This window comes from Salmo trutta, chromosome 16 (assembly GCF_901001165.1).
Source record: "Salmo trutta chromosome 16, fSalTru1.1, whole genome shotgun sequence".
In the NCBI taxonomy this organism is placed as follows: Eukaryota; Metazoa; Chordata; class Actinopteri; order Salmoniformes; family Salmonidae; genus Salmo; species Salmo trutta.
Window position 1 is genome coordinate 21,335,087 of NC_042972.1, and position 12,880 is coordinate 21,347,966.

The following is a 12,880-nucleotide window of genomic DNA, read 5'->3' on the forward strand; positions in this document are numbered from 1 at the left end:
AGTGAATATTGTGGGGAGTGGAGGAATAGGGTAGTGAGGCAGACAGTGAAACAGGCAGAGCCAGAGATAAGAGTTTGGTGAACTATCTTCCCTGCTAGCACCAGACGTTCCATAACATTCCATTCTAACTTGCATTTCTCAGTGGAAGAATATCATCCTGGAACATCTGGTGGCAACATGGCAACACTTTCATATTCTAAATCTCGGTTTATCTGAATTGATCAAATCTCTGTTAATCTTTGGCTCTAGGGACAGTGAAAATGTGCCACTGTTTTAGGATGCCCAGTGAATGGACAAGGTTAATAAGCATTTTCAGTAAGAGCGGATACAGATAGGTGTATCTGAGCTCAGGACCTGAATTTAGAGTGTCTCAGAGTAGGAGTGCTGATCTAGGATCAGTTATGCCTTTTAGATCACATTGAATAAGATGACAGGGGGAACCTGATCCTATATCAGAACTTGTATGAGAAGCTTGTTACATACTTCCCTTGGTGGACTCTGCTGCAGACAGCGAGGGAGTGAAGGTGTTGTTGAGGTTAGGTAGGGAGTGGGTAGTGGATAGTGGATTGTATTGCAATACAGCAGATGGAGTGAGGGTGTGATTGGCTGGGGTTAAGTGATGGATAGTGTAGTCGTTCACAGACAATTGACAGTGAGGTTTAACTAGGAGTTACATTGGGATTTTAAAGTTGATGGAACTGGCCCTCATTGTATATTTTATCCCCAGATGTTTTTAATATAACAAGGCAGTTTGACTAGGTTAACCTCCAATCTAATCCCAACACAGCTGTTAGGGATGTTGAATGTGATGCACACAGCTGGAGAAGGGTTGAACACGTGTGGTTGGTGGTGGACATGTGTATCATAGAGGCAGAGAGAGAAGGGGTTTTGGTTGGCGTGGGGGGTGTTGCAGCAACACATCGCCACTCGTTGCTGGGGGGTTCTCTCAATGACAGGGGGGCGACGGGGCCGGGGTGGGTAACGATAACCGTGAGGGGGATAACCGTAGCGACAGGGTGATCGGGGTGGTGGCGGTGGAGCGGCAGGCTGCGGCGGCGTCCTCACCGGAGAGCAGACGGGAGCGTCGCGAGGCCTCGGTGGCCAGGGCACAGGAGATCTCAATCCTCTTCTCCTGGTCCTGGAGCTGCTGCTCTGGGTTACCCTGGTGGTGGGAACCAACCCCCTCTGTAGGACCGTCCAATAGGGGAACCACGTTCTGGAGACTGGAGGGAGTGACGGGCAGAGGGGAGGGGGAGAGGAGGGCGAGAGAGTGACAAAGAAAAGGAGTAGAGCGCAAGAGAAAGGAGATTAAATTATACCTTTTATACAGAACATGTGGCATCCCATCATTCAGATGTGAATCAGATAATCAGTAGAGGGGAGAACGTTTAGCCAAACTTTGGCTAAATACACTGCTGTACTGTGTGAGATCTGTGTTAGATAGTAGTTCAGTAGTGTCTGTACATACTTTGATTTGGCAATGAGCGTCTTGATCCTCTCTACTTTCTTCTGTTTCTCCTTTTGCTCCTCTGGGCTGAGAGGAGTGTCCACGTCCAGGTAGCGCTCCGGAATCAGAACCTTGTCTGGAGCACACAGCTGAGGACAGATGAGTTACAGATGAGGTTTGGTCATCTTTTATTTTATGGCCCACTATATACTTGGTTTGCAATTAGAAAAAAACTTTACGTATACAAGTAATGAGCAATTGTGGAAAAATATTTGAAGCCAGCACACACTAAAAACAAACCTTTCTATATAGGGCCAAATAAGGATTATTTAGCTCGCAACGATAGCAGAACCGTTTATGGTGCAATAAAGAACCCTTCCTATGATTCAATAACAAACTATAAACAAAAAGGCTCTATATAGCACCAAAGGTTCTGCTATTGTCACAACTCTTTTTGATGCTGTATAGAACCATTTCAAGGTTCTAGAAATAACCGTTTGAAGAACAATACTGGGTTATTTCTTCTGGTTAGCGATATTATATTGTTACAATTCCATAGGTTTTATTATTGTGAGTTGAAACAGGTGTGCTAGATCTGGAACGACTGGGGGTCCCTGAGGAGAGAATTGAGAACCATTGATTTACACATCACTTTCAATTGACACAGGCCATACATGAGTCTTTCACAAAACACCGTCACTAACCGTTATCATATTTAACATGTAACAGATTAAATCAAATGGAATGACAAAAACTCACGGTTGCACAAAAAGAGCTGTGTTCAAACCATGCCCCAAAATATTCTAATGAGCCGCCTCCTCTACATCTTCATTACCACTTAGTGTGTACTAACAGGTGATGGACCTGGCGGAGTGGTGCCAGGAAAATAACCTCTCCCTCAAAGTCAAACAAAACGAAGAAGCAGAAAAAAGCAGAGGGAGCACATCCCTATCCACATTGACAGGACCACAGTGGATGAGGTGGAAAGCTTCAAGTTCCTCGGCGTACACATCATTTACGATCTGAAATGGTTCACCCACACATAGACAGTGTGGTGAATCACCGCCTGGCACGGCAACTGCACAACCCGCAACCGCAGGACTCTCCAGAGGGTAATGCGGTCTGCACAACGCATCACCGGGGGAAAACTACCAGCCCTCCAGGACACCTACAGCACCCGATGTCACAGGAAGGATAAAAAGATAAAGAACATCAACCACCCGAGCCACTGCCTGTTCACCCCGCTATCATCCAGAAGGCGAGGTCAGTACAGGTGCATCAAAGCTGGGACAGAGAGACTGAAAAAAAGCTTCTATCTCAAGGCCATCAGACTGTTAAATAGCCATCACTAGCCGGCTACTACCCGGTTACTCAACCCTGCACCTTAGAGGCTGCTGCCCTATATACATAGACATGGATTCACTGGTCACTTTAATAATAGCCCAGTTTTTTAAGATTTTTGCCTAAATGAAATACCCAGGTCTAACTGCCTGTAGCTCAGGCCCTGAAGCAAGGATATGCATATTCTTGGTACCATTTGAAAGGAAACACTTTGAAGTTTGTTGAAATGTGAAATGAATGTAGGGGAAATAACACAATAGATGTGGTAGAATATATATTTTTTAAACTGTATTTTCTACCACCATCTTTGAAATGCAAGAGAAAGGTAATAATTATAGCCATCACTATAGGTGTAATTCCGATAGTGTCCACAAGATGGCATCAGTGTATGTGCAAAGTTTCAGATGGATAACATGAAAAATTTGCGAACAAGACTTTTAGTGTCAAGTCCCTAGGTACATTTGGGCAAATCGTGAATGAGACATTCGCGTTCATATTCCATTTTTCTGCAAGAATATCATCAAATCTGTATACTTGGACATTGATTTAGCTTTCCAATTATTAGTAGCCATATTATAAGTTCAACATTTGCCAAACAACCAGTTTTCATAACTTTATAATATTCTTATACGTTGTGTCCAAAAGGAAAAGGCATGCTATCGCAAAAGGTTAGTGTCTACATTTTGCGACTGAGACAGGGTTTCCGGATACTCCCGTAAAGCCCAGTTCATTGGCTATCTAGCTTGACCCCGATTGGTGCTTATTTGACAAAGATACAGTCCTTCAAGTGATGGCCGCCCGTGTCATCGGCGTGCCATGAAGGCGTCGTTCTCTGACCAAATATGGTGTCCTATAGGATATACTACACCCCTAATGATATAGTGAAGTCTTGTTACCTTCTAGGATATCGAAGGAATACATACGAATGTGATTTGACTCGTTCAAACACCGTTTAGGGTGAGATTTTCACAGATTCTTTTGTTTGCAAATTGAATGAATGGAAACAAAATTGATCACGTGTGCTATATGGCCCTTTTTCGATATGAAAAAGGATTTTATCTAACAAAACGACACTTCATGTTATCTCTGGGACCCTTTGGATGATAAATCAGAGCAAGATTTCAGAATGTAAGTACACATTTCACCTTCAGAGGTGAATTTATCAAACCTATCGGGTTGGCATTTTCGCAGTAATAGCTACTGTAAATTGGACAGTGCAGTTATATTAACAAGAATTTAAGCTTTCAGCCGATATAAGACACTTCTATGTACCGACATTTGTTTTTACTCTAAAATCTTACTCTTAAATCTTGATATAACGAGCTGCATGATTTACAACTGTCCCATTGACGGAACGCCGATCCTTAAGAATTAATAATGTTTACATACTTATTCATAAATACATACATACATACTGTATTCTATTCTACTGTATTCTAGTCAATGCCACTCCAACATTGCTCGACCTAATATTTATTTATTTATTAATTCCATTATTTTACTTTTAGATTTGTGTGTATTGTTGTAAATTGTTAGATATTACTGCACTGTTGGAGCTAGGAACACAAGCATTTCACTACACCCGCAAAAACATCTTCTAAATATGTGTATGTGACCAATAAAAATGTAATTTGACTTGTTAATTATCACAGCATTTTTTTATACCAGACAAATACCAGCTGAAAGAGCTCCACAGAATGAATTGTTACTGAAATAACTGAAATAAGCTTTTCCCAAAGTGTTTAAATAACTATGCATTAAGCACAACTATACCACATCACGACTGGATCATAGTCACATAATGATTGTATCACATAGTGTGGTTGTTGGTCAGAGTGTGTCTAACCTCTTTGCTGATGTCCAGGTTGTACTGGTCAGGTTCCATCTGTAACCGTCTGAGGCGAGCAATCTCCTCCCGGGGTGACTCTTGAACCCCTTCCCCCCGTACTGCAGCCTCCAGGTCCTTGATGTCCACCTCATGGGTTGTCAGCCTCCGCCTCACCTGGACACACACACACAGAGATAACCAATCAGGAAAGAGACTAGGAGGCTGAGCCAAGGGCTCAGCCAATCAACATGGCCCGGAAAGATAGACAAGAGGCCAGAACAATATACTGGATCTTCCTTTATAATACATTTCAACATGCAGTACATATTCCTTGTGGCTAGCTCATAGAGGTACATATACTGTACCAGTCAAAAGTTTGGACACCTACTCATTCAAGGGTTTTTCTTTATTTTTAATATTTTCTACATTGTATAATAGATTCTTCAAAGTAGCCACCCTTTGCCTTGATGACAGCTTTTCACACTCTTGGCATTTTCTCAACCAGCTTCATGAGGTAGTCACCTGGAATGCATTTCAATTAACAGAGGATAAGTTCATTAGAGTTTCCAGCCTCAGAAATTGCAGCACAAATAAATGCTTCACAGAGTTCAAGTAACAGACACATCTCAAAGCAGCTGTTCAGAGGAGACTGTGTGAATCAGGACTTCATGGTCGATTTGCTGCAAAGAAACCACTACTAAAGGACGCCAATAAGAATAAGAGACTTGCTTGGGTCAAGAAACACGATCAATGGACGTCAGACCGGTGGAAATCTATCCTTTAGTCTGATGAGTCCAAATTTGAGATTTTTGTTTCCAACTGCCGTGTCTTTGTGAGACACAGAGTAGGTGAACGGATGATCTCCAAGTGTGGTTCGCACCGTGAAGCATGGATGAGGAGGTGTGATGGTGTGGGAGTGCTTTGCTGGTGACACTGTCCGTGATTTATTTAGAATTCAAGGCACACTTCACCAGCATGGCTACCACAGCATTCTGCAGTGATACGCCATCCCATCTGGTTTGCACTTAGTGGGACTATCATTTGTTATTCAACAGGACAATGACCCAAAACACACCTCCAGGCTGCCGCTCGGCCATCGCTCATCCATATACTTACATGTACATATTCTAATTCACCCCTTTAGATTTGTGTGTATAAGGTAGTTGTTGGAGAAGTGTTAGATTACTTGTTAGATATTACTGCACTTTCAGAAGCAGAACTAGAAGCACAAGCCTTTTGCTACACTCGCATTAACATCTGCTAACCATGTGTATGTGACACATTTGATTTGATTTGATTTGTAAGGGCTATTTGACCAAGAAAGAGAGTGATGGAGTGCTGCATCAGATGACCTGGCCTCCACAATCACCCGACCTCAACCCAATTGAGATGGTTTGGGATGAGTTGGACTGCAGAGTGAAGGAAAAGCAGCCAACAAGTGCTCACCATATCTGGGAACTCCTTCAAGACTGTTGGAAAAGCATACCAGGTGAAGCTGGTTGAGAGAATGCCAAGAGTGTGCAAAGCTACATCAAGGCAAAGGCAGGCAAGGCTCGCTACTTTGAAGAATCTCAAATATATTTTGATTTGTTTAACACTTTTATGGTTACTACAGTGAGGGAAGAAAGTATTTGATACCCTGCTTATTTTGTACGTTTGCCCACTGACAAAGAAATGATCAGTCTATAATTTTAATGGTAGGTTTATTTGAACAGTGAGAGACAGAATAACAACAAAAACATCCAGAAAAACGCATGTCAAAAACGTTATAAATTGATTTGCATTTTAATGAGGGAAATAAATATTTGACCCCTCTGCAAAACATGACTTAGTACTTGGTGGCAAAACCTTTATTGGCAATCACAGAGGTCAGACGTTTCTTGTAGTTGGCCACCAGGTTTGCACACATCTCAGGAGGGATTTTGTCCCACTCCTCTTTGCAGATCTTCTCCAAGTCATTAAGGTTTCGAGGTTTCCCCCTGCTTTCTTTTTCTTGCGAAAGAGCTCCATTTTGGTCTCATCTGACCACAACACTTTCACCCAGTTGTCCTCTGAATCACTCAGATGTTCATTGGCAAACTTCAGACGGGCATGTATATGTGCTTTCTTGAGCAGGGGGACCTTGCGGGCGCTGTAGGATTTCAGTCCTTCACGGCGTAGTGTGTTACCAATTGTTTTCTTGGTGACTATGGTCCCAGCTGCCTTGAGATCATTGACAAGATCCTCCCGTGTAGTTCTGGGCTGATTGTTCACCGTTCTCATGATCGGTCCCGTGTGGCTCAGTTAGTAGAGCATGGTGTTTGCAACGCCAGGGTTGTGGGTTCGATTCCCACGGGGGACCAGTACGGAGAAAGAAAAAAAATGTATGCATTCACTACTGTAAGTCGCTCTGGATAAGAGCGTCTGCTAAAATGTTAAAAAATTAATTGCAACTCCATGAGGTGAGATCTTGCATGGAGCCCCAGGCCGAGGGAGATTGACAGTTCTTTTGTGTTTCTTCCATTTGCGAATAGTCGCACCAACTGTTGTCACCTTCTACCAAGCTGCTTGGCGATGGTCTTGTAGCCCATTCCAGCCTTGTGTAGGTCTACAATCTTGTCCCTGACATCCTTGGAGAGCTCTTTGGTCTTGGCCATGGTGGAGAGTTTGGAATCTGATTGATTGATTGCTTCTGTGGACAGGTGTCTTTTATACAGGTAACAAACTGAGATTAGGAGCACTCCCTTTAAGAATGTACTCCTAATCTCAGCTCATTACCTGTATAAAAGACACCTGGGAGCCAGAAATCTTTCTGATTGAGAGGGGGTCAAATACTTATTTCCCTCATTAAAATGCAAATCAATTTATAACATTTTTGACATGCGTTTTTCTGGATTTTTTTGTTGTTATTATGTCTCTCACTGTTCAAATAAACCTACCATTAAAATTATAGACTGATCCTTTCTTTGTCAGTGGGCAAATGTACAAAATCAGGGGATCAAATACTTTTTTCCCTCACTGTACATGATTCCATATGTGTTATTTAAAAGTTTTGATGTCTTCCCTATTTTTCTACAATGTAGAAAATTGTAAAAAATAAAGAAAAACCCTTGAATGAGTAGGTGTGTCCAAACTTTTGACAGGTACTGTACATGTAAATAGAAGTGATAGCCTACCACTCTGTAGTTGGTACCAGCCTGGCTACCCAGGTTCAGACTGCGTCTCTTGTCCCTGACGGAGCTGCTCTGGTTCCTACGGATACGCTCGTTTTGCTCCTCAACGCTCATCTTGGACTTCACCTCCGCCGGGAACACCGCACTCTTCGGACGCTCCTGGGAGAGGGGAATGACATGGGAATAACATGTCAATCATATGATGAAGCATCAAATGTATTGCTCTTTAAAAGATACATTTGACAGCACCATTCAATATACCAGACATAGGCCCACCACCACAACATAAAGGCAACATCAAGGAGTAACACTATCATAATATAGTTACAACACATAATGTGTATGGATCATAAAATATAATGCATATAGCCTGTGAGTTTCCTGAGCTCCATGAATCCCTCTCTGGCATGCTGCCTACCCTGGAGATTCCATTAGGCACCTTGCCGTTGCGTCGGGAGATTCCATGGTCGTAGGATTGGCCCTGGTCCTCCAGGGGAGACTTAGTCCTGGGAGGAACGATCCCCACTGGACAGGAGAGAGACAAAAAGCATGTCAGAGGATGACACAGGTTGTGTCCCAAATGGCACTACATTCCTATATCGTGCACTACTTTTGATCAGGGCCCATAGAGCACTATGTAGGCAATAGGGTGCTGTTTGGACGCAGACACACAGAGGATGAGTCATTGGGGTTACATAATCCAATCTATTATTATGTAAACAATTGACTTTAATAAGGTACAGCTAGTCCTGAGGATTAGTAATCTAATTATATTTATATATACAGTAAATATTCTGATATTTTAGTTGATGACATTCTTTCATTTCTGATTATAAACAGGATTTCATTCCAATGAGTCTGCTATCGAACAGTTTGGGATTAGATCAGAAAAAGGTAGCATAATACCCCCTTGTAATAATACCCCCATAATACTCCCTTGTAATAAAGCATTTATAATAGATTAGTAAATAGTTTATTCATCATTTATGAATCATTACTCCCACATCTGTAAAGTTAGTAAGGTAGTTATTCAGACATTTATAATCAACTTTGAAAGTATTTAATAATTATTCATAAGATAATTCATAAGATGTTTAATATGGGTCGTCATAAACCATTTACTAATCATTAGTTCAATCTTTTTGGGCTATTTATACTTCATAAATCCTTTTTTTAATGTTTTGAGTGAGCAGTGTTATTTCTCACAAAAAGATGGAAATGCCATTGGTAGGCATTCCAGCAGTACGTGATGCTCCTTAAGGTCTCAAAATGGCCCCTAGAACATATCAATGGATAAACAATACTCACACAATACAGAGGGTGTTTGGAAAAATATATTGACATTTTTTATCCAAAACAGTAACACTTCTATGCTGTGTAAAGTATTTTAAAAAATCTGAAAATTGTAACATTAGCATTTGTTGGCAGACTTTTCCACCAAAACCAAAGTCTGGATTGCAGTCACTCATTAGAGCAGTCCATAAAGTGCTTGCGAGGAATGGAAACAAACATCTGCACTATCCCATTACGTTTAATATTTCGCTGAACTATCCATTTACGTTTCGCGGAATTATCCAGTTACGTTTAAAGAGTTGCTACCTTTAATGGCCCAGTTAAAGTGCTGCCACAAAGTGTAAACATAAACATTCAAAGATTCAAAGACTGAAGCACTGGAAGCATTTAAAAGGTAATGTGTCCTGTGAAAAGCTGTCTGAATTCTGGCAAAGAGTATGTTCTTTTATCTCAGCATGTCTACAGATGAACATTCTCTCCGTTTTTGTTTGCTTTTAAATGTTGATACTGGAGTCTGTTATCAGGAGAAACTGTGTAACCTAACATTTATAGCGGCGAAGAAATGCATTGCCATTAATTGGAAGGTTGGTTATCCTCCCACAATGTCACGATGGATGACAGAAATGTAAAGTTATGTATGGAGGCATTGTACTAAATACAGTAAGACAGAGTCTGTATTGAAAACATGACCACGTCAACGGAGATACCTCTTCAGGCTATACCTAGATGCTGGGCTGCTCAGTCCTCACACTGGGGGTCTGCCATCCTGTGAGTTGTTGCTATGGCCCTGGCATAGCACTCACAAAGTCAGTAATGAATGTTTCCCTAAGATCCTGAAGCTGAGTAGTGTGTGTTGGTTTAGGGCGAGGCAGGGCGGTGGAACCCTACGGGCAAGGCGGGGCGACCCAGCTATATTCTGTGCAAGTAAATAAAACGAAGAGAGCTTTACATTATTACTATGACATTAATTATATGGAGGCTGTGCTGTTTCTGTATGTACATGTAACTGCCAAAATAAAGGAAACACCAACATAACGTGTAGGGCGTTGGGCCACCACAAGCCAGAACAGCTTCAATGCGCCTTGACATAGATTCTACAAGTGTCTGGAACTCTATCGGAGTGATGCGACACCACGCTTCCACAAGAAATTCCATAATTTGGTGTTTTGTTGATGGTGGTGGAAAACGCTGTCTCAGGCGCCACTCCAGAATCTCTAAGTGTTCAATTGTGTTGAGATCTGATGACTGAGACAGCCATGGCATATGGTTAACACTGTTTTCATGCTCATCAAACCATTCAGTGACAACTCGTGCCCTGTGGATGGGGGCATTGTCATCCTATGGGGGCATAACCATGGTATCCAAAATAATGGCCTGCCCAGCATTTGTATACATTATGTTAATTAATTAATTAACTCAGGAACCACACCTGCTTTCAATATACTTTCTACCCCACATTCACTTAAATGTTTCTATTATTTTGGCAATTACCTGTATATGTATATGTATTTTTGTTTTGTTTTTTTACCTTTGTTCCAAACCCTTCCCTTGGCAAATTTGAAAAAAAGAGATTGGAAGGAAATTGTTTTGGGCAGAGAGTTAAAGTATTGACTATACATTTACATACTATACTGTTGAGGGTCGAGGCGTGCCGGCAGCTCAGCCTGGCTGTGCGGTCTGGCTGACCTACTGGTCACTCTTGTGGTGGGTGGATGGGCTGAGCGGCACTTCTTGGACCCTCCCATTCTTAACCAGTGTCATAACATCAAATCTTGTGGTACATAACTTTTGCCTGATGCTTCAAACTGAATTCTTCCTCTGATCTATGTTCGCTACATACTTCAGTCTGAGACTGCTATCGATGAAGTCGTTGGGGTGACGTCAAAATGAGAGGTGTTGTATCAGAGTATCAAAGCCAATGACACATTTTCATATCACCACGTGGGTTCTTGTGGCGGTCAGTGCCGTTTATGATGGGTGAGGACGATAATTTTTTGAATGAGCATGCATGGCCTTATTTCTATTACAGCATGTTGGATGACTGTCATTCATATTCCATTCACCCTGTTCAATGTAACATCAGTAGGTTTAGGCTACTACATGATACTCACATTTTCCCTATGCCCATCATGAGGTTGCTACAACCTAGCCTATGAATTAAAGTTTACAATGTAGGTGCACACAGGTCGAGAGAAACATTTGAAATGACAGACAGTGACACATGGACAGACAGTGAAACATGCAATACCGCCTTGCACACTCGTGCCTGCATCTAGCTTATCTAGGGTGTAATCAATAGTCCAACAGTTGCAAACGAGAATTTCAATTTGACAAATTCAGGTATTTTTATCCCTCGTTTCGTTTCCGTTTAAGAAACATTTTTTAATAGAATTGGTGGAATGAATACACCCCTGATCATGCATAAAAACAGTTCACTTTCATAGCAGCCACATTGTATTCCTTCTCGCCTCTATGCACTCTCCTCATTTCACCTTTTCCCTTCTTTTGTGGACTTCAATGAACAACACATCAGCTGTATGTGACCAGGCGAAAAAACCTTTCCAAGCCAAACCATGTCATAACCGCTACACACAGGCTACATTGTTGTCACCGTATTAGTTAAAGTAATGTCCTAGTCAACATAGCTAATAGAACTAATGGGTTTAGTAAATCCGCTACAATGATGCGGTAACATTACAGTGTATAGCTAGTAAGCAATTACGTCGGCGGGCCCCAGTGGCAATAAATTCATAAAACCAAAAGTTTACCTTGACTTGGACGAGTTCCGGTGTTGTGTTGGATAGTCATAGCCAGCTAGCTAACATAGCATCCCTCTGTTTGAGCCGGATGTTTGAGTAACTAAACTAGCAAGCTGCATTTGTCAGCTAAGTGAAACTGAAAGTGAAAAACAATTACGAATTCTCTCTTTCTATCTCTTGTTCTCCTTCATTTTTGAAGAAATGTATTTGTTGATGGCTAGGTTTTGTACTGAAGTCAATGTACCAGGAGGAGGACGGAAGCTAGCTGTCCTCCGGCTACACCATGGTGCTACCCTACAGAGTGCTGTTGAGGCTACTGTAGACCTTCATTGCAAAACAGTGTGTTTTAGTCAATTATTTGGTGACGTGAATATATTTAGTATAGTTTTATATAAAAATAATAACTTTTTCCATGTTTTACAATTTTATATGAAATTCACGGAGGAGGATGGTCCTCCCCTTCTTCCCCTGAGGAGCCTCCACTGGTATGTTCTCGTTCTGGCCCAACCCATCGGTTTCTGGGACCAATCAGAACAGTTAAAATGGAGCCTCCCGGGTGGTGCAGTTTTGAGGAATGTGTTTGTTCTTAAATTGCTTGTAATATTGTATGTTTTACTACATTGTGTTTGTTGTACATTTTGTCAATTATGTTCCTGCAGTGCTGCCCTGGAAACGAGGACTTGATCTCAATGGGACTCCCTGATAAAATAAAGCTTAAATACATTTAAGAAATTATGCTTCTAATGCTTCAGTCTTTTAAACATCCTGTGTTGTGTGCTTGTTGTTTTACCATTGATATGTTCTTGGCTTTTTTGAGACCTTAAGGAGCATCAGGTACTGCTGAAATGTCTACCAATGGCATGACCATATTTTTTAAAGCAATTACACTGGTCACACAAAACATTTATAAAGTATAATTAAAATTAAACCTCACTTTACATTCACTTCACTTCCCAGTCAAGCTGACTGGTCGTTCATTCGATTTGCAGCCACGTTGTTATGCCAAACAAAAATGGTCGCAAGCTCTTCTCACTTGCTAGCTCGGCTTAAGGTTAGGTTA

The 12,880-nt window shown here is 41.5% G+C and overlaps 1 protein-coding gene across 9 annotated transcripts in view; it reads right to left on the reverse strand.

Annotated features, from left to right (window-relative positions):
• The window catches only part of LOC115150306 (pleckstrin homology domain-containing family A member 6), a 179,434-nt gene that overhangs the window by 6,543 nt on the left and 160,011 nt on the right, over nt 1–12,880 (reverse strand). For 8 of the 9 annotated variants that reach the window (XM_029693453.1, XM_029693447.1, XM_029693452.1 and 5 more), the window contains 5 exons: nt 8,187–8,293; nt 7,772–7,927; nt 4,635–4,790; nt 1,469–1,596; nt 1,066–1,223 (listed from right to left, as the gene is read on the reverse strand). In XM_029693453.1, the coding sequence (XP_029549313.1) occupies nt 1,066–1,223; nt 1,469–1,596; nt 4,635–4,790; nt 7,772–7,927; nt 8,187–8,293 (705 nt within the window). The remainder of the gene's footprint in view (nt 1–1,065; nt 1,224–1,468; nt 1,597–4,634; nt 4,791–7,771; nt 7,928–8,186; nt 8,294–12,880) is intronic. The other variant, XM_029693449.1, reaches the window with a different exon arrangement.